Source organism: Scleropages formosus, chromosome 13, assembly GCF_900964775.1.
Source record: "Scleropages formosus chromosome 13, fSclFor1.1, whole genome shotgun sequence".
Lineage (NCBI taxonomy): Eukaryota > Metazoa > Chordata > Actinopteri > Osteoglossiformes > Osteoglossidae > Scleropages > Scleropages formosus.
In genome coordinates, this window is record NC_041818.1 from 10510183 (window position 1) to 10537839 (window position 27657).

Consider the following 27657-nt stretch of genomic DNA (forward strand, 5'->3'; position numbering starts at 1 on the left):
AGTATCAGATAAGCAATAACACTTTCTGTGCCAGTCTATATGTTCAGGTGTGAAAAGGAAGCAACTGAGATGACGACTGGGTATAATGAGACATTTATCAAATATTAATGCTCTACAGGGTCTCACAGAACTGCTCCAAATGAGGAGGACTGCATCCTGAGCAAATGCAGACAAGCAAGAACAAACCATTATTGCAATTTTCCTATAACGTTGCAAAAATGCTACACCCCTGATGGCCATACGCAATACTTACAGGCAACTTTGAGTTTAAAAAAAAAAAAAGTAGTACACCAAACACAAAACTTCTGCAGAGTTTGGACTTACATGATGTCCAGATCACATGCAACTGCAGGGCTTCTACAGGAAACCTGTAAGCAAATACACTCGGACCTCATATAACAGGGTCCTTTACAATTAAAAATTACCACAACAGCTTATGCAAATATATAACCTTTCTTCATACAACAAGCAATATAGCAGAGTCTTTTTCCATTATGTGGTCATTTACTCCCCCGTGGGTATTTTATTCAATATACCTCCTTGCATCATATATTTTGGAACAGAAATACACACCTGGAATCTCAAACCCAAAAGATTTTTGTCCCTCAGTGGTGTCAAACTGGCTGTTTTCTGGCAAAATCTAGTGAATTATCCCCACACAACTGGGATTCGATGAACAGTGTGATTTCACAGACCAAACTACTAGCTATGTGACTAATGGGTGTACTGTATCACAGCTGCAGGTAAAAGGTTGTGGTTGGAGAATCTTTACTTCATTCTCAAGGGGAGATCCATTACTCACAAGAAGCATCTCCTTCCAGAATATAAGCTGTGGGTAAGAAGAACCCTGCAATAGCTAGCACCTCTGCCCCACTGCCTGCTGGGTAGTTTCATACAGATCTGCAGACCAGAGAAAGGGCAGGTCTCCCTGCACATTTGGAGGACTCACATTCCAAATGACATTGTGTTCCAAACTAAAAAAAAAAAAAAAAAAAAGTGACCATACTCAAGTATGGTCAGTGTGCCACACCATTCCATCCACATGACAAAATACCTCTTGAGCCCAGAAACATTCAAAATGCAGAAATCCCTCCTCTCTAATCGCAGCTCAATGTTACAGAACCACAGCAGGTAAAGTCCTTCAAGTAATATCATTTTGTGTGCATGCCTGTCTTTGTATGGATAATCCTTCTGACAAAAGGCAATTCACTAAAAAGTTTTATGTTATGAAGTTAAAATCAGATTTAAAAAAAATACAAAGAACTTATATCTACTGTATATTCTTATTAGGATTTTACCCATTTATTTTTAATGACATTCTCAATGTTTGCATCAAGACTGCACACCTCATTTGCTTTATGCTCAGAAGTCTCAGACTGAAACATGCACCACGGTTTGTAAAATTACACTTTTCTGGGTTTATGGCACCACATCCAGCTCCTGCTCACTAGCACCACATCCTGCCATGCATTAAATTATGAGGCGTTATCAAACAAACATGCAGGAACACCTGAAGTAAAGTATTTTACCGTGTAGTTAACTGAATCGGGGAAGTCAGGGTGTCAGGTAAGATGAAGAGCTGGAACATTCCAGGTAAGGCTGGTCATGTTGTGACAGCACCAGGCCTGAGGTAGAGCTCCAGATAACCAACTGACTGTGAGGCACTTCCCCCTCCCACATCAACACATGATGAAGAGGTCACTGAAGGTCAACTGGCAGGAAGACGTCCACACAGTCTCCCTCTCACATACCATGCCAGGCACTCTAGCACCCAGTGTCAGTTCCAACTGAGATATCCCTTCAATGACACCTATAGCCAAAAATCCATGATGATCCCTCATAAGATCATGGGATCAAAAAGGTTTGTTTTTTTTTTTGTAAAACTGAAGCAGAAATACAGTGTTTGTTATTATTTAGTGAAACTGTCCTGCCTGTTGGCACAGTGGCAGAGCAGGTAGTGCAGCTGATTCACAGTATCTGAGCCTTACGTGTAGGTTCAATCTATGTGACTGTTTACTTGTTCTCCCCGAGTTTAAGTGGGTTTTCTCTGGGTGCTCCAGTTACCTCTCACAGTCCAAAGACAAGTGGGTTGAAGTCAGTTTGTGATTCTAAATTGTGGTGTGTGTGCGTACCCCATGACTCCAGGCCACACTCTAGACTGCTGAAACCCAGACTTGGAAAAATGGACTCTTCCCAGCCCACTTATGCAGGATATAGCCAGTCACCTACACTTACACATGGTAGACAAATCCAGTCATACAGTTCCAAGTCTGGCAGAGAAGGCAGTCTAGCAGTGAACTGAAGAGTACAGTCATTCCAAAGGTTTCACTTATCAGCAAAATGCTCTGTGACCATCACAAATGAGTCCTGAGTACAGGCAACTGAGGAACGGGGAACTGGGACAAAGCGTCAGTCGGTAATGTGCTCTGTTGCTGCTTTTCTCCCCAAAGGGACTGTTTTCCTATGTAGAAGTGGGGTTGTTGCTGAATTCATGCAACATGAGAAACACAGACATTCACAGTCAAAGATGACTGGAGTCCTGAATGACTTGTGCCTGCTGTCCGTAACCACAAGGAAATGGGAAACTTTCACTGTAAACACAAACATGGGCTGCATACAACAGGGCTTCAGAACTCAGACATGTCCTCACGTCCAAGGACCTTGTACCTTGTTGGCACAACAGCAGCTTCCACTCTGTTTACCCTGATAGTCATCGCTGCCTGGGCCTCCTTGCAAGCTGACAAGAGACTCTACTCTTTAAACTGTCTCGCTGACTGCCCAGGGAGCAGGGAGTTGCTGATGGGTTCAAATCTGGTCCACATCCATGACAACAACATCTATGGCTCTTTCACACTTAGCATGAAGCTGTACAGGGAAGCAAAGACCATTTTGGCTGTTAACCAGAAAACCAGCAGGCATCTCAGAGACCAGACTATAAACCATGGCCCATTTGAACCATGCCTCCACAGAAGGGTGGAAGCCTATTCAACAGGTCAGGATTCCTGGTTGTGACGAGCAAAAAACGCAGCTCAGATCTGTCTTAGCACATCGAGGCCTTGGAAGTGTTGTCCCAGACATTAAACCTACAACCTTGCTAGTAAGTGTAGGTGTTCCACCACTTTGCCACTTCTGTGACAGCTCATCACCTTGACACTTAAAACAAAACCAGCATGTGCGCTGTTGATCAAATAGTACATTCATGCAGTCATTTGAGGGAGCACGTAAATCAAAAAACTTGTAAACTTTTAAAAATACACACACACACACACACACACATTTTCAGAACCGCTTGTCCCTGACGGGGTCACGGGGAACCGGAGCCTACCCGGCAACACAGGGCATAAGGCCGGAGGGGTAGGGGACACACCCAGGACGGGACGCCAGTCCGCCGCAAGGCACCCCAAGCGGGATTCGAACCCCAGACCCACCGGAGAGCAGGACTGCGGTCCAACCCACTGCGCCACCGCACCCCTACTTTTAAAAATAATCCAAAAACAATCTCAGTTTAACCAAAACTTTAGAAATTAATATCTCAGGTGTACCCAAATGGTACATCTTTGGTTTCACCTTGGGCTGAACATTCCAGCATGTACAGAGATCATGAGAGGAACATTGTATCATCTGTGCCACAACAAGGTACCCAACATCATGCCACAGTATTTCCCAAACAAAGTGTGTTCATCAGCTGCTAAAGGCCACAGTAGCTTATCAGAAGACCGTGCCACGATGCCTACTGTGATAGTGACAGATATGCACACTGTGGGATGTTCTGCTTCTGAAATACCAGGTGCTAACAGGTGTAAACAGCTTTTAGGCTGTGTGAAGCCAAAAAGAGTACAGCGGATAAGTTTTTAGATAAATAACTAAAGTGTGTTTCTTACACGTTTCTAGGGAATACTACATATAAAGCAAACAGAAAACAGGTGGAGATGGTGAGGGGGTGGGGGAGGAATGCTGATACCGGACTGCTGGGGTTTACTGGCATTTCACACTACTGTAAGAAACTGGTTTGTCTTGATTTGGCTGCACTGCTGAGGGATTTTCTGAATACCTGCTAGATGTTACAGAAATTGTATACACAGAGCAATGCAACAAACAGGACCTTAATAACAGTGGGTTGTTTGTATGTGTGATGTGATAATTCCAGGAAAACTAACATAAAAATCATGAACACAAGGACAAGCTGAGGCCTATAATCATACAGACTTCATTTTAATTATTTCATTCAATCCTTACCTACGTCTGCTATGAAACGGTGGTATTTCATGAAAAACCTTGCAAATCCTAAAATTACAGTGATAACCACACCCTATAGCAACTACGGTAGGAAGCACCGAGGCAGAAAGTGTGTTTTCGTGTCCACCATGCCACCGGTGTATGTCCAACAGCAACACTCCTCTCTGATCTGAATGGAACACGCTGGCATAAAGTTATGCAATCGCAAAACAGCAGGTGTGTATGTATACACCAAAATTCAGTTAAAATAAGCCAAATACCAATGTTTGTTTATCCTTCATGCCATGGAAACCATTTCACAGCAGGACTTTGGGAGCATACCTCTAATCAAGGCTCTAATCGAGGCCTAATCTTGTCTGGGAGCTATATTCTCCACCCTGCCGTTCCCCAGCAGCGGTCATTACCATCACTTGCCACAGAGGCACATTACCATCTCACACAGAAACACGCAAACAAGCAAAGTATTTACTAACTATAGTGTGGTGGTCTTTAAAAGAAATACAGTTCCAGCAAGGCAGGGAACCCTTGATTATACAAGTACTCTTGAAAAGAGTTTCCTTCCGGTGGGGTGCAACTCCTCCCGTATGTCATAGCTACCACGCAGGCTGTAGTTTCACAGCCAGTGGTGTGTATGTAACTGCTGAGCACAACTGAGTTTCCTTCGACAATCAAAAACACATAGTAAACACGTGCAAAATTATAAATTACATCTGTCATATGATCATGCACAAAGCCACACACACAATCTCAGCAATACAAATATTCATAATCTGTCACACATTAATAAATAAAATAGATTTTTCTTGGCCAAGTTTATCTATACAATTTACTGTATTGGGACAAAAATTACAAAAAAGCTGTGAGGTTTTTTTTTTTTTAACTTTAACACTGTTGCTTCAAAAAAAAAAGTGTCAAATTCAAGCTAAAAGTACACAAAGACTTAAATCCTTAAATCTAATACTGTGGAAATTCTACAGGATGATCCACAGTTATGCAGGACTATTGAACAGCAGCCCAGTGTCCTGGCTTCACAGCAGAACCACTGAGGGTCAAGAGCAGTGAGTGGAGGTAAGGTGAAGTGAGGTGTGGTCAGGTGGAGCCATAGATGGGTGAACAGACAGGAGGCTAAACATCCTCCGAGAGAAACCAGGAGGTCAACATGAATGGATAATGGATATACAACCATCGAGTAAGTGTTACAGTAAGTGCAAACAATCACAGCCCAAGCACAAAAGCGCCAGACGGCCCTTGAATAGCAGTGGATCGTTCTGCAGGTTTTACCCTTTGCTTCAATTACGGACATGTGCAAACACGTCATTTGACCTAATGATCACATACCTGAACTGAAACATAAGCAGAGCCAAATACTATACTACAAAGCACCACAGAAAAGCGCAACTCCACTCCGCTGAACTCAGTCAAACTGCACTGCGGACACTTTTACCTGAATCATCCTACACACCTTAAGTCCAGTTGCGCACGGCTAACATTTGTACACTAGAATGCATGAACTGAAAATATTCAAGCACAAACTTTGGCTTCTAAATCCAGTGCTTTAATCTCTTATCTTGCTTCTGCCATAACTTCATGCCATCTACTCAATGTACAAATATCGCATGGCAAGTCAAGCATCCACTGATACACTCAGTTTCATAAAGCAGAGGGAATGTGAGCAATGAATGCAAATAAACTCAACTTTGGGACAAGTCCCGCACCTAGCTAGATAAGCTCATTCATGGAATGGCATACTGTAGAATTCCAGCCAGGGCTAACACCAAGGGTGATGCTATAGGAAAAGCTGCGCCTCTGTTCTTTGTCATAATTATGATTCTCGGTGAGTAAACTGGGACAGGCTTCCACCAAAGGACTTGGATCCCAAACTGAGTGACGGCATAACAGCAAAAATTGGAATAAAAATAAGGCAAATGCCAGTAATAACAAAAAAAACTACAAATACATTTGTATATTAGCAAAAGAATATGACAAACTGAGGGCTGGACTTGTATCAGAGAATGCACTGAACTGAGGGACGATGACCGAAGACCTGATTTTCACCCGCACACTCCCAGCTTATCTCCTTTCTTTGCTGTTTGCACTGATAACAGGGCTGAGCGGCTCACATGGGGACAGGACAGCAAGAGACACACAGTACAGACATTATGCTTACACTGACCTTCTACCATTGCAATGCCACCTCCCACAAGAAAGTCTGAGAAATCACATCTGTGGACTATTCAAGATGGGCTCCATTATTACACCCTCAACAAAAAGTGAAACAGAACAGAGCATCTGTAGCATGTCTCAAATTTGAGGGTGAAAGAGATACTATGCAAACTTTGAGCTGGTGACTGTAGTAGAACCGCACAAAGGAGAACAACCAAAGCTCATTTGGCAATCAGACAAAAAAACACCATGCAACTGTGTGAGGTCTTCAAACCAGGAAGAAAAAGCTGAACATATATTGTTGAATATATGACATGTATTTCAATTAGCATGGCGTGCCAGAAATGGAAAACAAACCAACAAGTACTAAGAGAAAGAGGAGGGTTAACACGGTGCCCCAGATGTACTGTACACTAGTTTTCCTTACCTTGAAGCCCTGAATAAGGAAAACCAGACAGAGGTCACAGTACAGGCGCTCTATGACTTTCATCACCTAGACAGTTAATACTGCTCTTCTACTGGTGACCAGTGGTACTGCGTCTCACTGCTGCTGTGACTTTCACACCTGTGAAATGACCCCAAGGATCTGACTTATTCCACATGACCCTGCTGCCAGGTCAGTAAAACAGTGAAAAGCTGACAGAGACCTTTCCATACAAGAGTTTGAGTGGCACGGTGGCACAGCGAGTAACGCTGCTGTCTCACAGCACCTGGGTGGTGTGAGAGGAGGTAGGTTTGATCCCTGCTCAGTCTGTGTGGAGTTTGCTTGTTCTCCCTGCATCTGCGTGGGTTTCCTCCCACAGTCCAAAGACATGCTGTTCAGGTTCACCCATAGTGTGTGAATGACAGAGAGAATGTGTTCCACTGATGTATGGATGAGTGACCCAGTGCAAGTAGTGTATCTAACAGTCTAAGTCACCTTGGTGAATAAGGTGTGTGGGCTGATAACACTACATAGAGTTCGTTGGAAGTTGCTTTGGAGAAATGAGTCTGCTAAATAAATAAATGTATAATTGTGAACTAGACATACTAGCACACTCCAAACATGTTATGTGCACAAAGACACTTCAGGAATACAAAATCTGTTTCAGAATTGCCTAGGACAAAGCACTCTTCAAATAGAGTCAAAAATCTATTAAACATTAAAAAAAACACCTTCGTATATGTAAGCGATAGCTTTACAGCACTGCATTATCACTGAGTAAACTAACCCTTAGCAATAAAACGCATCCTAGGAAAACACTGCTTGAAGGTATGACAGCTACTTTAAGATGTCCCTGTCCAGTACAGCAGTTTTGCTGTGTTTCAAGCTGAGAAGCTTGAATTCTCCTATGGAAAGAAAGCTGTGTGTTGTGGACGGGTCACAAGGGAGAGAGACCGAGTCCCTGGGAGAAGGGACTAAAAACATTTACCAGGACAGGCTGCCGTTTCGGGTGACAGCAGGTCACGGAGTTATTTGGTAGTTTGAAAACGCAGGAGTGAGGGTTGAAGTTCCAGGAGTGACCCTCCTGTTGCATCCTTAAGTGGATCTCACCAAGTTACTGTAATAAAATCCCAACCCACTTACCAATGTAAAAGTGGTAGTGTGCGAATGTACAAGCGTCTGATAATTAACTCAACATCTGATGCTACTGGTTGGCACCTAGAGCATTCTTCAGCCTGACTGTGTGCTAAGACAGAGGTGGAGGTCTGCGGGACACTGCTGGATTACGCAAAGTGTGGTTATCACACGCGCATGAGTACACACGCACAAACACACAGAGAGAAGGAATTGGCCAGGAGCAGTTGGACTGGCTAGTCCACTTTTCCAGTTTCTCACAACACCTTTGCAACAAACACACACTGCAACATGGCAAAAACCAAAATACCTCACCTGCTCCAGGGGCTTCAAGTGTACATGCACGTGCGCGCGCACACAAACACAAACATCCTGCACCTCATCATTTTACTAGTAACTTGATTGGAACAGAAGTCAAATACACAAACGTTAAGCCCCTAGGCAAAGAGAAAAACATATCTGTGGTTTCTGTACATGAGGCTATCTTCTCTGTCATCTTGGGAGGGGACCAAGAATGTGGCACAAAAATCAATATCAAAAGCAGAAACTCTGGTATGTACGCCCCCCCCCCCCCCCCCGAACCCTGGCCTGTTCCGGTATCTAACCCTGCCCACACAGGGCAATTTCTTGCTGAAGATGATATCCAGTTTCACAACACAGAGGTGCTAGGTATTGACCAATCCCCTAAATGTGTGACTCACCTAAAAGTAAACCAAGCTCTGTTACCATATGCACTGATATTAGGCGAGTGCTATCAACGGAGCTGGGACTGGCCTGTCCAAGGCTAGCAGAAACCACCAATTTATCAAACTGGTTTAGTGGCAAAAGGCAAAAAACACAGACTTGTGTGGAAATCAACAGAACTTTTTAAAGCATGTCTCCTAGAGAAATCACAAATGAAAATTAGAACAAAATGAAATCAGAAAAAGCACAATTCGTCCATGATTGTTAATCATGCTTTTGTTATGTGGACCAGCCAAGGCCCTTGTTCAGAAGTGCTTTACATTTCACACAGATGGACATTTAGTGGACTGACTAATGTTTTAAGGTAAAACTAACAATATAACACAAATCTGCCACTTTGTTTCTACAAGTTATAACAAGTTACACATAGATAAAAATGATAATTTATTAAGAACTACATATCAGCAAATACATTAGTCTATGTAAATCTGAGACTGTCAGCACCCTTTGAGACAAAAGAAAAGAAATTAAGCTTTAAAAATGGACTGACCATGCAAAGGAAAGACACGTGATGACCGGGGCGAAACACACGTAAGACAACATACACATTCAGGCCACTTCCCTGAACCACTTTATGGTACTAGTTTTCATAAACATGCACATGAAATGGCTAAAACACAGAGACAAAAACAGACAGACACATGGTGCTCCAGGTCACAATGGGTTCTGCAGTGTCAGAGTGACACAAACCCTTTTCACTGGACTGCTAGAAAGAAAAACCACAAATAGGCAAAAATACACTTCATCAGTAGTGAAACAGTCCACCTGGGTTTATAGCACTTGACAATTACAGTGGTATTTTCACAAGTGATACGATAATCTCCTCAATCTTCTCATCATCACAGACTAATTAATCAAAGACAACGATTATACTGCCTAGAGCAGAACGATGTTAGAAAGGACAAAAATAGAACATGATGCACAGGAAAGCACACTAGCTGAAGAGACACACCACATCCACTGCAGATTAGCCAGTTCAGTCTGTTAGTACACGTAACTAGATCTACTGCTTGTTAACGTGCTGAAGGAGCTACGCCTCCCTGCCAGTTGGGGTCTGTACAAGAGCTGCTTCGCTTCACCCTTTCGATCCGACTCCAGCACTTCAAAGCCCGCTTTGCCAAAGTTGTGCGAGAGCGAAGACAAAACGCAGGAGATCCAAGTTCCCTGTGGGCGTACTCACCTTGCAACTGCTTGAATCTCCCCTCTAGGATGTTAGAGTACTGGGCCTGGTTGACGAAGGCAGCCGGGGACAGGCAGGACTCGCTGGCTCTGCGCTCCAGCTCCATGCCTATTTTACAGCTTCTGGCGCACACCTCACCTTGCCCAGCTCTATCACTTCTATAACTTCTTTTACACCTAGATCTCCAGGTACAGAACTTGGCCCTTCTGATATCCTGGACTCTTAGCTGGCCATTTCTGTATGCCTGAGCAAAGAGGGGGGAGAAAGAAGCTCTTCCTGGTCAAATAAAGTCAAACTCCAGTCCAGGCTAGAGTGTTGCTTCACTTGTTGTTCCACAGGAGTTCAGCTGTGAGGTTCTTCTATCCTTACCTCATCAAAAAAAGCTGCCACAATGCCATTCTGCTCGGCCTTAAAGTTTCCCTCCTTTTTGTATCTCTTCTTTTCCTCGGTCCTCTTCTCTTTCCAGAAAAATGGGAAGCTGGTTTCTACAAGGAAAAAAGTGCCTTGACTTCCACCAGGAATGAGTGTTTCCAGTGATTCCTCCTCTCCCCTTTTCCCTCGATCCTTGAAGCTACGGCCACTTTTTTCTCCTCACGGCCACGGCAAAAGCCACAAGTCCTCTCTCCCACACAGACTGGCTCTGCCCTGCCTCCAAAACCAACTACACACAGACACATATGCGCACGCGTGCGCGCGCACACACACACACACCTTGTTTGAATACACCCAGAGAGGTGCCCCCCCCAGTTGGCCTGCTGTGCAAACAGATCTTCCTTTCTTGCTCCGAGAGAGGGAACAGTACCATAAGGTGTGCTTGCTCAGGGGGGCAGGGGCGGGGCAGGGCAGTACCACTACAAAAGGTGTTGGTACATGGCAAATTGAAAGGCCAGTTCCACTTTTAGTAAATTCCATGGGAAAGGGTGTGGTGCAATCTGCACTGAGATGGTGGTGGCAAATATTTTTGTTTCTTTTACACCCTTTTTTCTACTTTTCTGCAGGAGATTTAAAAAAAAAAAAAGAAGAGGAAAAAAAAGTCGTTGAGGCAGGAAGGAAGTCTCTGCAAACCATGCAGATGCTTCAGCAGTAGGAACGCAGCTGTGACTTGTAGATGTGGCCTGTCGCAGTGCCTGTGTAACAGCCCTGCAGATCCAGTCCTCGCACCGAGCTCAGCTGCATGAGTGAAACTGTCAGTCATCACACATAGCAAAGACAGCAGCAGAAAGCAAAACCATGGTCAACAATAATGGGCTGGAATTTCCACAAAGCCTCAATTTGTCCCTGGGTTACAAACAGAGCACCAGTCTGGAGGAGTCATGTCTGACCTGCCGAAATGTTCCCATGCATTCCCCCTACTTGTCTTTCTGCACTGGCTCCCTATAGCTGCCCATATCAAATTCAAAACCCTGGTTCCAGCCTGCAAAACCACCAATGGATCTGCTCCCCTATATCTACAAGGCCTGATCTCTCGCTACACTTCGACCAGACTGCTACACTCCTTCACCTCTGTCCACTTGGTGATCCCACGCATAAGAGGTCCAAAATCAAAAGCAGAAAGGTTTTTGGTTCTGGGTCTCATGTGGTGGAATGACCTCCCCCTCTCACTCGGAACTGCTGAATCTCTCAATACATTTAAGAAGGGTCTCAAAACTCACCTCTTTCGCACTCTCCTCTCTACTGATCTTGTAAATGCTTGATAAACAGGTACGTATTTGTTGTGTTTAAAGTTTAATAATTTGTTTGATTATGGAAAGTAATTATGCACCTTTGCGTGCAATTTATACTGGTTCAAATAGTGGTATGTGGCAAATAGAGTGTACTCAAGAAACACGTGTCTACATCCAAACCTCACCTGTTCATATAATCAGTTTTTTGTATTGCTTCGAGATGCATGTTGCTTTTGACAAAAGCACCTGTTAAATGAGTAAATTTGTGTGTACATCTTACAAACCCTATTGTACTAATTAACTCTATTACAAAGAGTTCAGTGCATGCAGCGACTGGATGCAATTGCTTACTGTCTCCAAATGACAGTGAGTCCAGCATCACAGGTTCCTACTACAGCAGCTACGCACACACACTAGCTGGAGCCAACAACCTTGCGATCAAGAACAAAACAGTCCAAGTGAATGGGGCAGGAATGGTGCTGCTGTGCACATGCTGCTGAACAAATTGGCCCAAAGGCTTTATTAATGAAACTGACAATGGCGCCACCAGGTGGACGGAAACACAGACGATACCTGGTTCTCCTGGAGCGAGTGTGCTTGAAGTAGCTGGACTTCACAGAGCACTCGGCACACAAGCTGAGTTTGAGAGCCCTGCTGTACAAATCAGCTTACAGTCACCACTTCTGTATCAGCCTCATAATTCGTTAGATCAAGATTCAGCACTCCTCCACAACAAATTTCCTTAATAATATGCACAATATGACATCACAAAGAATACGCTTCATTTTTCAGGGTTTGCACTTTAATCAGAGTTGCTGAACATGGCGGTGATTAAGTGAAAACTGTGAATTTGCAGTTTGCATTTCGGAAACCATCTCCAAAACATTTGGGTACACGGCAGAGTTTTCTAAAAAGCACTAATCAACCTTTAAGTGTTATTATGAACAGCATCCGCAGAGAAAGCAGGGCTTTAACTGTCATCTTAAGTGTACTTCAGAAGTGCACAGCAGATAATATTTTAGACAACATCATAGAAACAATGTAAGTCAAACAGAAAAATCTGTAACTCTGATGCAGACAATTCCTCAGCACTGCTTTACTCACAGGAAATGAGGGTCAACCCTCCAAAAAACAGCAGGGCTTACTGAACATTTGGCACCACTTTACCAAGTCTGATAAAAACTGTGCAATTCAGTGGGAAAGCCTATTTCACAGGCAAGGACAGCAACACAGAAAGGACAAACACGGGACATGCAGACTGGAACGTGGGGAAGTGTTAAGAACTGCACAGGAAGTATGGAAAACAAGGAAGAGGGGTAAAGGGCCAGGAGAAGGGAGACTGAAGCAAAGATGATTGAGGATGAGGGAAGAGGATACATTCTTTTTCTTTACCTCTGATTTACCTTATTTACGTAAACATCTCCCCAGTTGTCTTGTAATGACAAAAATTGCACTTACTTGGCTTAGCAATAGCTGTAAAGTTGGGTTCATATGAAGTAAAAGCAACCCACAGACGCTGATGGAGTTGGCTACTTGTAGGGGAGGAACACACACACACACACACACACACACACACATACACACACACATACACACACACACACACACACACACCATCTGAAACCGCTTGTCCCATGCAGAGTGGCGGGGAGCTGGAGCCAGACCTCATTACGGACAAAACACATTGGTTTTGTTTCAACATCAATCCAATCGTTATTAAACTATATTTTTATCATCTTCTTCATTGTTGAGAAATTTGCTAACTAGCAAAGAGGCGAAATCTCAAAAGTTTATCTTAAACTTTGAGCGTCACAAAAACCCAAGTAGGATCTGACAAGAGGCAGGAAAAAGCAGAAAAGGCATTTACTTATTGGAAGAGTTTTAACTGGGTGCATTTTTGATCAAGACAGCATTTTTTTTTTTTTTTTGTTTTTTTTTTGCAGGAATAAATGCATAGGGTTTAATGTTCAAAATCAGCTTAAAGGCTGGATGAAAATCATTTATGAGTCGGACTTGAAGAGCTAGTTGAAGAGCCCTGGTTTTGGATGTAGATACCCCAAGAAGCATGTGAAAAACACCTCAGCAATCTCAGGACTCCCACATGCTTCCGCACTGTGGGAGCAAGAGTCTGGGGATGTTCTCAAACACAACCAACCTGCTATTTCTGGTCAGCTGCAGTTAAATCGACTTTCTCAAAGGGCAAACCAAGACAAAGTGAGCACTGGTATACATAGTTTCTAAAGTTGCAGAAGTGCTCTCCACATTAACTCAGTGAACATGAAACATCTATCTAATCCACACATCTGATACTCACCATAACCAGTTTTCACATGCAAACACAACCAGTATGAAAATTTCATCAGCAACTAGCTGGAATGTCAGGGTATAATGCGTCACACAGACTCTCAGCAAAACTTGCAGTATTTTTATACACCCTTACAGTCATTCTACCTGAGACCAGCACATGCATCTATTCAAGAATCTACTGTAGATGTTTTGGGGTACAAGGGGATGGAAAAGGCCAACTATACTGCCTTAAGTAAACACAGTTCAGGATTTGTAATGCAGCTTTGGACGGATGAGAGGAACAAAACAAGTTGAATGGGCAGGCTGCAACACTTATTGTACGAAGACTGATGAATTGGAGCACGTAGGCAGACAAGAAGGGCTTCTACTAGGAGAAAAATGGGAGAGAAAATGGGAATAGAAGGTGACAAGACAACGTTAACTGGTAGCATCAGGCAATTCCACTGGGCAGGAAGAAACAGGTGATGATTATAGGAAATTACTAGGTAAAACACAATGTATGCTGTATTTACTGAACTGATTTACAGCATTGAAAGTATTTTTGATACACGTGGCAGGAACATTTATCATTCCATATTCTCTTGTGTATTTCCCAAAAATAAGGAAGCTTCCAAGTTTCCTGGAAGCTGTCTGCCCTTTCACAAGGAAAGGGAAACATAGAGACAAGGGAGAGGTGGAAAGTATGGGGGGGAGGTTGAGGGAGGAACAGAGCTGCCACAGGAGGCTCCATCAGCACACCTGGGCCCACAGGGATAATAGCACTGCAGAGAAAAAAATGTGCACTTCAAGCCCCTGCTTGTCCTCAGATATCATCCCAGATAATAAGGGGGTGTAACACACACCACACCACGCCATGCAACTGTTGTCCACTGAACAAGCTGTAAACAATGGTTGGATATATCTGTTTGAACTTCCACAATGCAAACATCTGCATAGCTTTCTAGCCCATGGATTAGCATTGTAAATCTCCCATCATAGTGAATCTGGACCCTGCTATCAGACCCACCCCAAGACCACTACATTGCTTGACATTTTGCTCAGCACCAGAGCTCCATCCATTACCATTATTAACCATTATTTATCATGAGTCATTACTGAATGCTCCACATTCGAGATGACTCACAGCGAACATGGTAAACAGATCTGTTTTTTTTTCTTTTCAAAGGCAGTTCAGAGCACAGCAAAGACACCAAAGTCTTCTTTGCTGTTACCTTCCCACAATTATTGTTATTTATTTAGCTCATGCCTTTGCCCAAGGCACCCAAGACATATAATGCAAGATACACTACACACAAATTACTTACCAGTACCTACCCATTTACACAACAGAGTAAAGTAACATACAGAAATTCTCAGACACTAAAACATGGCAGTGGAATGTTAGAGGAAACCCACAGTGAAATGCAAGCATACAAACTCTTCTCAGACTGAGCTGGTTTAGAATCCAAACCTACAGCCCATTCACTGTGAGGCACCAGTGTTACCCGTTGCCTCACAGTGACATCACACAGCACACGTATCACTTACTTAGCATTAAAGACCTGTTTATTCAGCTGTCACGTATGTGGTGGCAGCCTCAAAGCCAGAGCACCAACCCACCTTTCTCACAGGTAAATCCAGTTCAGGAAGTTTGCAACATTGATTAAAGCATCTTGAAACCGCTCACCATTCATTCTCTGTGTAAAGCATATCTGCCACATGCAACAAAACAAAAAACTGTGGCCATTAGAACAGAAAATTTCTACCCTTCACTTCTGAGCTTTCTTGTTCCCAATCAAATTTTATTTGTTCATTATTAACAACTACTTATCCAATGGAGGATCACAGAAGTCTGGAGTTCATTCCAGAAATACAGGGTGTAAAGAAGGCTACACCCTGGACAAAACATCAGTCCATCACAAGGCAAACATACACACACTTTCACTCACAACAGGAAATCTGACAGGTGAACTGAAAGTAAGTGGCACATAAAGCTATAAAGCTGAGTAAAATGTCTGAGCTGTAATCAGACATAATTTAAGATTTATCTAGTACTTATCTGTTGGTACATGACAAACTGAAAAGCCAGTTCCACTTTTAGTACTTATCTGTATTTATCTGGTACTGCACATTTCAGGAAAGACATACTAGAGTAGACTTCAACAGGTCTATTTTATTCTGCTTTCATAAAAATCAGCTACATACTATTATTTCATAAATAGATGTAATAATCGTGAGGATTTGCTTCACCTGTTACATAGGGATCATCCAGATGTGGTTATTAAATGCAGACATACAAGGACTTAAGAGTTACTAATTCTGTGATAATAATATTGTATTTTATCCATACAATAGGGTTGAAACTATTGCTGAAGAAATAGAGAAAAAATATATTTTTGTCAAAGGCTGTACTGAGAAACACTTATTTTGAGTGTTTACTATACATATATAAAGTATATATTAAAAATCCCAGAAAATTCCAGTTAGAGCTGCTGCCTTTGGACCCAAAGGTCATAGGTTCAAGTCTCTCTTCCAGCTGTGGCACCCTTGAGCAACATACTCACCCTGAATTATTCCAGTAAAACTACCCAGTTGTATAAATGGGTAAATAAGTAGATTTCTCTAAAGTGACTTAGTGTTAAAGGGTGAGCTAAATGAATAAAAGTAAACCTTTCTTTCATTTTTGTCATTATGTAATTAAATAAGTTTGTCATTATTTGCTGCTTCCCTCTGCTGGAATCTCATGGCTATTGCAGCCAAATTTAAAAAGGGAGCTCTAGATCTGAAGTTCACATTTTCAGTTTTCTCTGTAATTATTCATACTGTTGTTAAAAACCTGCAAAAAACCATTAAAATAATAACAAAAACTCCTTCACAGACTCTCCTACAAACTATTCTACTGCATATTTCAGCAGACAGATCATCATCTATAGAAAAACACTGGATTTATATAGATGTATGCAAGTTTGAGTTAAAAAACACAATTTCACAGAGAGGAGAAAATAAATTCAATCATATGAATAAAATGAATAATTTCAGTTAGTGCCAAGCATCCTTATGTCAAGAGTAACAATGTGATGTGTTTGAAAAAATACAAAAAAAATTATACTACTATAAATGAAATATCATTTGATGTATATTTGAAAAGAAATTTTGCAGGCCATTCTGGTCACATTTCAGAAAAGTTGGGTCTACGTATAGACAGGGACAAAAAGAGAGAAGTGAAGCGCACAGGCAGGTATAGCAGACAGTTCACAGAAGAGAAAACAGGGCCGCAGACAGAAGCTTTAGTGATGCAAAAGAAAAAGTGTGAAGACAGCCATCAACACACTTCAGTCAAGATACCCTGCCACCCTGCCAGCTTGCCTTCAGTCACTGCATGAAAAACAAAAAGACTAGGGTACAACAAAACACTACATCACCTGAACCCGCTCAAGTACGATGAAGGCTATATACCATACTAAACCACAGCAAGAAACTGAACTGCTCCATCAAAACCTTCAGGTGTAGAAATGTGTAAAACTGCAAGTCACTGGACAAAAGCCTTACAATAGAAATAATATTTCCTCTGTTATCTTTAATTTAATTTAATATACTTTTATTTTTCCAACAGTATACATAATTGCACATATATTTTTATCTTGTATTTTTAACTTGTATTTTTCCATTTGTTTTATATGTTTTTTTAAATATTTATTGCAAGTATTTATCTGACTTGTGTTCTGCTGCTGTAACATAATAATTTCCCTTATGGGATCAATAAAGTATATCTATCAATCAATAACTACATCTCCAATGCAGAGTTTCTGTGTCTCTTACAACAAAATAATAATGATAAAGAGCACACTGAACCTCCTGTCATCTAAAAATGATGTGTCATTGTTACAACACTGGTCATGTACACACCTCTTGTTATGGGAAGCTGCCAAGCGATCAGAATATGAGAAAATGTACAGAACATAAAGTTCAATGTACAGAACATGTAAAAATGTTACTGTAACTGCAACTGCTGTGGTACCCACAGCACCCTTGTCTGCTGGTAAATACATTAATCAGGCAATCTGAGTTAATTGAGGGCAAAAAGGAAAAGAGAAGGAGAGGGCAGCAGGCAAAGGGGTGGATGAGATGAGATAGATGGATGAAGAGGAAGAAGCCCTACCTGCAAGGGCCTTGATGCGCGAGCGCTCGAAGAGGCGTGCCGAACTGTTCTCATTGTCCCAGTCGGCCTCTGCTGCCAGGTCCCAGCGGTTGTTGATGTCGTTGTACTGCTGCTGGATCTCAAGGCTGTCGAAGTCAGTGGGGGAGACGGCGCTCATGTTGCCAGCAAAGAGGGTAGTTCATCTAACCTGTGGCAAGATTTTTACCATTGAGTTTTGCCAATGTATCACAAGCATAAACTGGATTATTTATCCAATTTACACAAATGTACATGTATATTAAATAAAACACTGTACACTGCACATATACATAGCCAATCATGGCAGTAGATGCCCTAGCATAATCCAAGAAGCTTAATCTTGTCATAACAATCCAAAATTTTGACTCAATATTGTGAAGGTTTATTTGTAATTAACTTTGTATTTTTAGTAATGTGATGGTTACAAGTTTAAGGTGAAATACAAAAAATATATTGTCACATCTTTCCAGCATAGAAGTCTTATTTCTGGAAAACTTTTCCCTTCATGGGTTTATTTGTTAAAAACAGCTGGTTCAGGATATACAATTACAGCTGAAAATATTTCAGTAGTTCCCAGTTTCAAACAATTCTGTGTAAGAATTATGATAATTAAACCAACTGGGGAGAAACATACATTCTACACAAAAGAATTTTAACCCAACACTTTAATTAAACAGTTTCATTTAATAGTAACAAAAGCAAATGTTTTATCAATGGTTTATTTAAAAATTTATCATCTTGGGACTTCTTGACTCTCAGGACAAGATGTGTATTATTATTATTATTATTATTATTATTATTATTATCATCATCATCATCATCATCATCAAAACTCTGATCAACTGAATTTTTTTTTTTTTAAAACCCAGAGGACAAATGCAAGACCACTTTCTTTAAAGATGCCAAATGCTAGAAAGAAAAGGGACATATTACATTGCAACATCAATAAATGACAATGAATATAACAGAGCAGAAAAACCTACTTTTCCAGGAGCTTAAAGGGCTTGTCAACTGAAAATCTTTGAGAATGGTAAGAATGAAATTGGACACCGGCAGACAGGTAGAGAACAGGGTGCATTTTTCTGTGCAGCAGCAACACACCACCTGCACAGCAGTCTACAGGGATCAATAGCACTACTGTGTGGCACTAAACCAGGACAAATGTCATTTAAAACCTGACTGCAACATATACACGCACATGTCTTAACCAATATCACCACTATCAGCCACTCCACATGAGTGAAGCCACTTCATATGGATCTGCAGAAAAGAAAATGTATAAAAAAAACAAGAGGGAAGGAAAGCAGGAGGCAAAACCACCACCGAAACTAGACAAATAACAGACATCCAGCAAAAAGTGTAATCTGAATCCTCTAAGAAAAACAGACAGGTGGTGTCCAGGGCTACAATAAGAAAAGCAGAAAGGTACTATATGAAGCTGCTTCCACACAGCAGTTGTGTAATGGTGAGTGGGTTGTAAGGCAGCAGGCTCAGTACTGAGGCTCAATGAACAGGGATCCCACCAAAGCTCTCTGTTTTATGCCAGTCATAAACAGGCATATTTCAATACTGAAGCAGGAAGATGGGATGTACCTAATTGCTCGCTCCACAATAGGCCAAAGGAACAAAATATTAATAACTTTGATATGTATGGCGAAAGTTAAGCGTGGTCATTGCCAAGCTCACATGAGGTAGGCTGGGGAAAACACAATAGGGAAAGGTGTAAAAGAGAAACAACGTCATAGCCACACTAAATCACAACCAGTTTAGAAACCATGGGGGAACAGGGAAAATCATTGTCTTCAGTTCCTTTGTTGTCCAACTACATCGACCTGTTCACTTCTCATGCCCCTTACCCATGGTTCCCTGGGGTAGTAATGGGCAGATGACGAGTGGAACTGGGGAAGATCCAGCAAGACTGAGGGGTAATGCAAAGGCTGTGATGTGCCTTTGGGCACTATTTACACACGAGTCTTTGTTGAGCTCTAGCCACAGCATTGAACCCTAATTCCATTAGAAAAGTAAGGACTGGACCAATTTAACACTCAATTTTGTCAGGCTGAAAATGACTGCTCCTTTAGCAGTAATTTTTTGGAGTAATTCGCTGACCTTCCATTCAAATTAAAGAACAAATGTTTGGTTTGATTGTGAGCAGGGGGCATGGTGGCGCAGTGGGTTGGCCTGGGTCCTGCTCTCCGGTGGGTCTGGAGTTCAAAGTCCTGCTTGGGGTGCCTTGCGACAGACTGGCGTCCCGTCCTGGGTGTGCCCCCTCCCCCTCCAGCCTTACGCCCTGAGTTGCTGGGTTAGGCTCTGGTTCCCTGCGACCCCGTATGGGACAAGCAGTTCAGAAAATGTGTGTGTGTGTGTGTGTGTGTGTGTGAGAAAATGACTGCTCCTTTAGCAGTAATCTTTTGGAGTAATTAGCTGACCTTCCATTCAAATTAAAGAACAAATGTTTGGTTTGGTTGTGAGCAGGGGGCGTGGTGGCGCAGTAGGTTGGCCTGGGTCCTGCTCTCCGGTGGGTCTGGGGTTCAAGTCCTGCTTGGGATGCCTTGCGATGGACTGGCGTCCTGTCCTGGGTGTCCCCCCCTCCCCCTCCAGCCTTACGCCCTGAGTTGCCGGGTTAGGCTCCGGCTCCCCGCAACCCCATATGGGACAAGGGGCTCAGAAAGTGCGGTGGTGCAGTGGGTTGGACCATGGTCCTGCTCTCCGGTGGGTCTGGGGTTCGAGTCCCGCTTGGGGTGCCTTGCGACAGACTGGTGTCCCATCCTGGGTGTGTCCCCTCCGGCCTTCACCCTGTGTTACCGGGTAGGCTCTGGTTCTCTGCGACCTTGTATGGGACAAGCGGTTCTGAAAATGTGTGTGTGTGTGTGTGTGTGAGATCTTTGTCATGGTATCTGGCCTAGAGGAATAACTGCACCACTGTCCTTGAACACATCACTGTCTTAGGCAAATTACTTTGAGTGAAAATGTACAAAAATGATCCACATTAAACATTACTTACATAGAATAAGTGGAGATATAGACCTGACCTTTACCTGGGTATGTACCAGCAAACAGTTTAAGTAATTTTCATTTTTCTGGCAGAACTTGAAATGCCCTACTGGTCAATATCTTTGTTAAAAGGGAAAAATAAGGACTATTGTTAAAAAAGGACAAAGTTATAAAGCAGTTTTGTTCTGTCATGGTATGTCCTAGACATCTTCACTTTGCCCTATGACCTTCGACAAAAATAACAAAGGACACATGCCTTGTGCACACCAGTCTCTGCAGAGGTCTGCCTGGAGGAACACTGGTGCTAGAACAGACTGCTGGATCTCCCTGACAGTCCCTGAACCTACTTCTGATCACGTATTAGATCCAAAGCTAAACTATCTACATAGGTACAGAGAAACAATATTTCATCAGTTTCAAGTCTGCACTGGATGGGTTTCATTATCTCATTCTCACACACAGGCAAACATTCACACTTTCCCATTTTCTCTCTAACACACACAGAGCAATGAACCACCTACGCTGCTCAGAGATAAATAGTCCAGGGCCCTCAGCTCCACACATGGAAGCCACTCACACTGGAGGGAAACAGTCAAGGAAAGAATGAGGGGCCACACAGCAGAGGATGAGAACTGGGATGGTCTTCTGCAGAGCTGCGCCGGGGGCACAGACATAGCATTGTCTGTCTAGACAAACACGGAAACCCCATCAGTTGCCTCAAACACGCGTGGCTGCATATCTATGTCACATGTGTGCCTCCAGGAACCGAAACATAGGAGCAGTGTTGCCGGTCCCCAGTCAGCAGGACCCCGGGGCTTTCTGAACAACTGCGGTGCCACATTCACCGCATGAACATGAATGTCTGGGAAAGCGGTGCAGTTGCTGGCCCACCGATGCATGGTCCTAGCTGGTTTTATCAGGCCCCAAGTAGATAAGGCAGCAAAACTCCACAACTCCACATGGCATTATAATTCACACTACAGTTCAGCAGACAGCTTAAGCAATTTGGGTGAACACCCATTAAAATGTCCTGTGTGTGTCAAGGAAAAATTTGTAATCACTCATGCATTCAAAGAGCACTCATGTCAGGGTAAATCTTAAATAGGATGTTACTATAAAGGAGAAAGACTGAACAAAAGCAATAGCCACAATTTGTTAACTCAGAGAAACCTACCACACACCAGGATGTGAAGATGTAATAAATAACCGGCAGAGTGGAAGTCTAGCAGTCGTAAAATGGCCACTCAGACCAAGTTCGCTGTAGGTGTTTTACACACCCTGATACACGTTTTGTCTCACAGCTGTAGGTGGTATGAGGCATGCTTATCTGAAAATCAGTGAAGCAGAGAGAAACTGAGACTCTTACGGTGTTAGCAAGGGAACAGCAGCCCTACCCCATAAAATGTGTGATTTGTGTCTGGTCCAAGTGTGGATGAGGGTTGAGTCAACAGTGCTTGGGGCTCTTGGGGCTCTCAGTGGGTGGTCAACACACACCTGTGCTCAAACTGTCACATTCATGAGACCCGAGTCCCTGCTGACTAGCACGCACGCACGCACGCACAGAGAGTCAAGTGGGTATAAACTATGCAGTATTATTGATAGCCAGTAGCCTTGTCCTTTGGTGGTCAGACAAGGGACTCCCCTAGCTGGCACACAGGCACAGACACCATCCCTCCTCTCCTCTCTACTCTACGTATTGATGATAATTTGACTCTGTATTGTCCCCTCCCTCTTTGTTTGGTCCCTTCTGTCCAGTTTTCTAACTCAAGCTGGTCAAACAGAGCATGTGGGGCCCATATCCAGCAGCCAGGCCTCCTCCGGGCACTCATCAGCTATGACCTCAATAGCTCTGACAGCCAGACCCCATGACATGGGGGACATCTTTCCAGAGTCCTGCTTTCCTTTGTTCACTTAGATGCCTCTTTTCCATTTTTGGTCCATCCTTCTATTATCAGTAACTACTCATTCACCCAGGATCAGGTCACAAATTCTCTTGAAATTCCTCTCACTACACAGTATAAAATCAATATAACAGCAATTGTTCATTTCTAGGTTGTTGTGTTGAGAAGTCATTTAGTGCAGTCTTATGTTTGGGTCAGAGTCAGTAGTAGAATGAGCAGTGGTAAAGTGGACAACACTGTCACATTCTCCAAGAAAAAAATACAGCTGGGAGGGCATGGTAAAGACTGACCAAAGAAAAAAACTGCATCAACAGCTGCCATAGAACATAAGGTGTTTGTGCATATATTGGATAAAAAGGGTTTTAGAAATTTAGAAGTCAGGAAAGTATCTGGAAATGGGCCTGAAAAACTTCACTTAATTCTCAGTGTGCAACAAAAGTGTGTTTAACTGAATGTAGAATTGTCTGATGAAACTAACTCTCTTCAATGAATCTGCTACAGAATGTCTGAATTGGAAAAGAAATAAAAAACTAAGTTGCAGGTAAGGGTATCAGCAAAGCACAAATGAAAAATGTGGATTAATGAATATTGGATTAACACCTACCCTGGTTTTCACATTCATCTGCTGTCTACACTGGCCCCTAGGGTTAGAACCAAGTGTACCCAGGGGACTCCCTGCAAATTCACCGGCTGCAGCATCCAACCAAAAATGGAGTCTTGCCTTTAAAACAGCACAGTGGGATAAGTGGCAGTCGCATCGGGGATGCTGGAATGACCTCCAATACATGCGCAGCAGAGGCTAAAAAAGACCACATTCAGTACCGTGATCTGCTCCCATGGTCTAACATGGTGTCGTGCCCCCCAAACCACCTGCTGTACTACAGTGGAGAAGGACATAGTTCCTTTCAACATTACATAAGCACAGCCACCAGGGATCATGTGACAAGTGTGGGGATTCAGGGAGAGACAAAAAAAATTAAATCATACAAGCAGAGCCACACCAGGGGCTAATTAATACTCAGTAAGGTCCCAATTTATACAAAGATCAGAAAGAAATATCTGCCACATTAGCCAATATTAATGTGTATGTGAAAAGACGCCATAATACAAAGATGCGACAGTGCATCCAAAATTCTTGCTCCTCAGCAGGCTGAAAACTGAAAAGGCTATAATTCAGCATCTCCCCCAGGGCTTAACAGGCCTGGTGGTCTGCCAGGTCCCATAGAAACCAGCAGAGTGCTCTGTTTTCATCACCAGCATCCGACTTTTGCTTTCAGGGTTCATAATGGCAGTGTTGCCGATACAGATGTGAATCACGGCCCTCATACGCAAATGTGCCCTCAGAAGCATGTTTGCTCCTGAGCTAATTCAAATTACTGGGATAACCAAGGAAGGACAATCCCCTTGACAACCCCAATAGTTTTTTCTAAAGGCAGCTTCCTCAAGCACACTGCCACATTCATTGGATTGCTGTGTGAAGGAGGAAAGGGCTTATGCATAGGACAACCCCTTCATCCAAACGCACCAAACACATGATTAAATGGATTAGGGTTAGGGTAGTTAAAAATTACATGCTATGCAAATGAAATCAGTAAAGGCACTCCATTTTCAGATGAAGAACATTGCTCATTTAATGAATCTTCCAACACGCACGCAAAAAGCTCGTTGTAATATGTTCCGAGCAGTACTATATCTACTCTTTTGATTCTAGTTTGTTTCTTACTTTCATTGGAGATGTTTTTATGCGGTGCCTTCCGTGGAAAAATAATTATACAACGCTATAGACACATTTTGGAAAGGGGATGCAGTGAGGGAAATTAGTCAAGTCAATGCTTGTATTTTCTGCACCAGCACCACCTAGGGGGAGGGTTCCTCTGCTACCACCAAGATGCATGGCATTCCCTCAATAAGCCTCACAACATGTGACCTGCAGCATGTATAGGGTAACTAATAGCAGTGAGCATGTTAAAGCTGACATCGTTCATTTGAGGGCTTCCGTCAAGAGCTCCTGGCTGATCAAAATGAGGGTAAGTCAAAAAGTAAAATTAAATTCTGCTCAAATACTAATTAATTAGTGTGGATACCTTCTGACTTATCCCCATATATGTACAAAAGGCTAGCACTTCTGTGTTCATTGTAACTCCCTAATGATTACAACACAAGCAAATGTGCTCATTTTTAAATCCTCATCTAGACAGACAAATGTTTTTCCATCTATTTTTGAATCACAACACACTGTACTATGTTTTCACTCAAAGCGCTACTTGCAGCTGACTACACCGTCAAAAAGTAAACCCATTTCCCCCAAATATCAAGGGCCTCACCGCACTCATAACAAACAACTATACTGTATTCGATACTACAAATGTTTGAGACGGACATCTAAATGTGAAATAAAAAAAAAATGATCAGTTAAAGCTCTGCCAGCTCTGCAAAAACCATCTTTTGCTACCTCATAATGACAAATAACAGTGATTTTATGATTTTTCACCTACACAGGTTATTTCCCTTTTCCTTTACATAACTCTTCCTGGCACAGACTTTCAAGTACCGGTCTGAGAAACTTAATTTCACTCTTCCCACACAAGGGAGGAACTGTGTCCATCAAATGAGGGAGACATTGCTGGGTAGTAAAAGAACCTATTAGAAGAATACTTACTGGGGCTGCTAGTAGCGTCCTGTTTAAATCTGTTCCTTTAGCATCCGAAGGTCCTCGGGTTCGAATCCCACTCCCCTTCCTTCATCAAGGTACCGTAGAGTAGAGTGTCCCTGAATTGATACAGCACCAATACCTTGCTGTAAATCATTGTAAAACTGATGATCTAACACAGCGCAAGCGGACTTGACCAAAAGGTCTCAGCCAAATTAATAAAAAAACCTAATGGGCTGCAATTTTTATTAGGTGAGAGGAAAACTGCGAAACAGCAGCAGTGCTGTGTGTGCAAAGCTCTTGCCTGTGTCTGAGGAGAAGTGTGTGTCTCCAGCCTGGACAAACACCGCGAGCGAGTGTGCCACGGATGAAGCCTTTCTTTCCTAATCCTACCTAAATTAACACCTCACACACATTCCCGCGGCCATGTGGGAGTGTGTTACCTGAACAGGTGATTTATTACCTGTTCGCGGACACAAACTGAGCGTGAGAGACGGTGTGCGTGAGTGAGGCCGAGTCCAGCGCGCGCTGTGCGTCCGCTTTTGTCTGCGCGCTCCATCAGACTGATCAGTGATCAGTCTCGGCACCGACGGACACAAGCTGACGAGCATCTCCGCACGCGAGGTGTTCTTTTTACACGGACCGCGAAGCTTCAATGCGTACGCAGCAAGAGACGCGTGGCTGTGCTAATAACACTCTAGTATAGACGCCTGCGGCGGCTCCAGGCGTTACAGGTCCAGAATGGCCCCTCAGCATGCGCTGCTAACCAGTTAGCCGCTCACCCGAGTCGCCTCAACGAGCTCCTCCACGCGCAGCAGCAGGGTCGGGCGCGCGGGGGAACGCGAAGGGACAGTCAGTCACGGTCCGAGCGCGCGCAGCCACCATCCGCTGCTTTCGTGTGTTTATTCTTCGCTTGGATTTACGTCCCACTCATATTTTTCTAATGTTAAGTCAAGAACTCATAGGAAAGCGAACTCGTGTCGTGTCGTGCCGCTGAACGCCATCCGGAGAGCGACCGACTGATGCGTCTCGTTACCTGGAGAAACGGGCGGTCGACAGGGACAAAGCGGGAGCGTGCAGACGGCGTGATCACGGCGCGGGAACCGCTCTGTTCGCCGCACACAGCCTATCACACAGCACCAGAGCCGAGTGTCGCCAAATCACACGGCGCGCCGCGAGCCCTGATGGAGAGCTCCCAGATGAGGTCTTTCTACGCATTTCGGGTGGCGAGCGCTTACCTCTCGATAGCGGCGCTAGCGGTCCGCCGCTTGTTTTCGCGGCTTTGTTTTGGAGGGGTTGATTTCCAACGAATTTGGTCCTGGGGAGCCAGATATTTTTCACTTGTGTTGAAGAACAAAACGAAAAACACCCCGTTTTGAATAATAAACCGCGTGAGTCCGTCGTATCATGCGCGTGCTCCCCTTCCTCGCGCGGTGGACGATGCAACACGCGGTGTATTCCTGACCATCCACTGTGACTGTGTGGCGGTGAAATGAGGCGGGGAGAGGAAACGCGGGCTCTCGGTGACCGTGTGTGCCGCTTCCCCGCTCGGGGCTCCGCTCCTCTCCGCTGGGGATGGAAGGGATGAATGAGCACCGCGGCGCCCACTCACTTCACTCTCCTCTGTGTGTGTGTGTGTGTGTGTGTGTGTGTGTGTGTCAGAGTCTAGTCACTGCCCACTGCCCTGCTACCTCAGCTCAGGCTACCGAACACATCGTCATCGATCGAGACATCCTGCATTCATCATATATATTTACATTTATTTATTTAGCAGACGCTTTTCTCCAAAGCGACCTATATCTCATATTCATTGATTGTGTTTGTACGTTAAAAACAGCCAGCAACGGTTCACCAGCTGTGTCCGAGTGTTCCGACCTCTAAGTCTGACGAGATGTGTTGGTGACCTGGACACCAGTCGCAGTCCGACTCACTTCACACTTGGTTTCTTAAATTTCTCACTTCACACTTGGCTTTTGGTTTCTTAAATTTTTCATAATTTCACTTAAACAAAACTCAAGCTCTTTGCTTTACCAAATTAAATCGCTTCTGCCGTGTTGTCGTTTTGATTTACCCGTGATACAAGATCAGTCCTACACTCATGATG

The 27657-nt window shown here is 43.4% G+C and overlaps 1 protein-coding gene across 11 annotated transcripts in view; it reads right to left on the bottom strand.

The window, feature by feature from the left end:
• LOC108925411 (spectrin beta chain, non-erythrocytic 1-like) overlaps nucleotides 1-27162 on the bottom strand; it is a 54711-nt gene extending 27549 nt beyond the window's left edge. For 4 of the 11 annotated variants that reach the window (XM_018737305.2, XM_018737304.2, XM_018737303.2 and 1 more), the window contains exons 1-3: nucleotides 26336-26682; nucleotides 25563-25672; nucleotides 17991-18177 (exon numbers count right to left, since the gene is read on the bottom strand). In XM_018737305.2, coding sequence (XP_018592821.2) covers nucleotides 17991-18147 — 157 coding nt within the window. In that variant the 5' untranslated portion in view covers nucleotides 18148-18177; nucleotides 25563-25672; nucleotides 26336-26682. Of the gene's footprint in view, nucleotides 1-9881; nucleotides 10126-10250; nucleotides 10544-17990; nucleotides 18178-25562; nucleotides 25673-26335; nucleotides 26684-26791 lie in introns of those variants that run through there. The other 7 variants (XM_018737299.2, XM_018737295.2, XM_018737296.2 and 4 more) reach the window with 6 other exon arrangements.
• Between the last annotated feature and the right edge of the window lie 495 nt (nucleotides 27163-27657).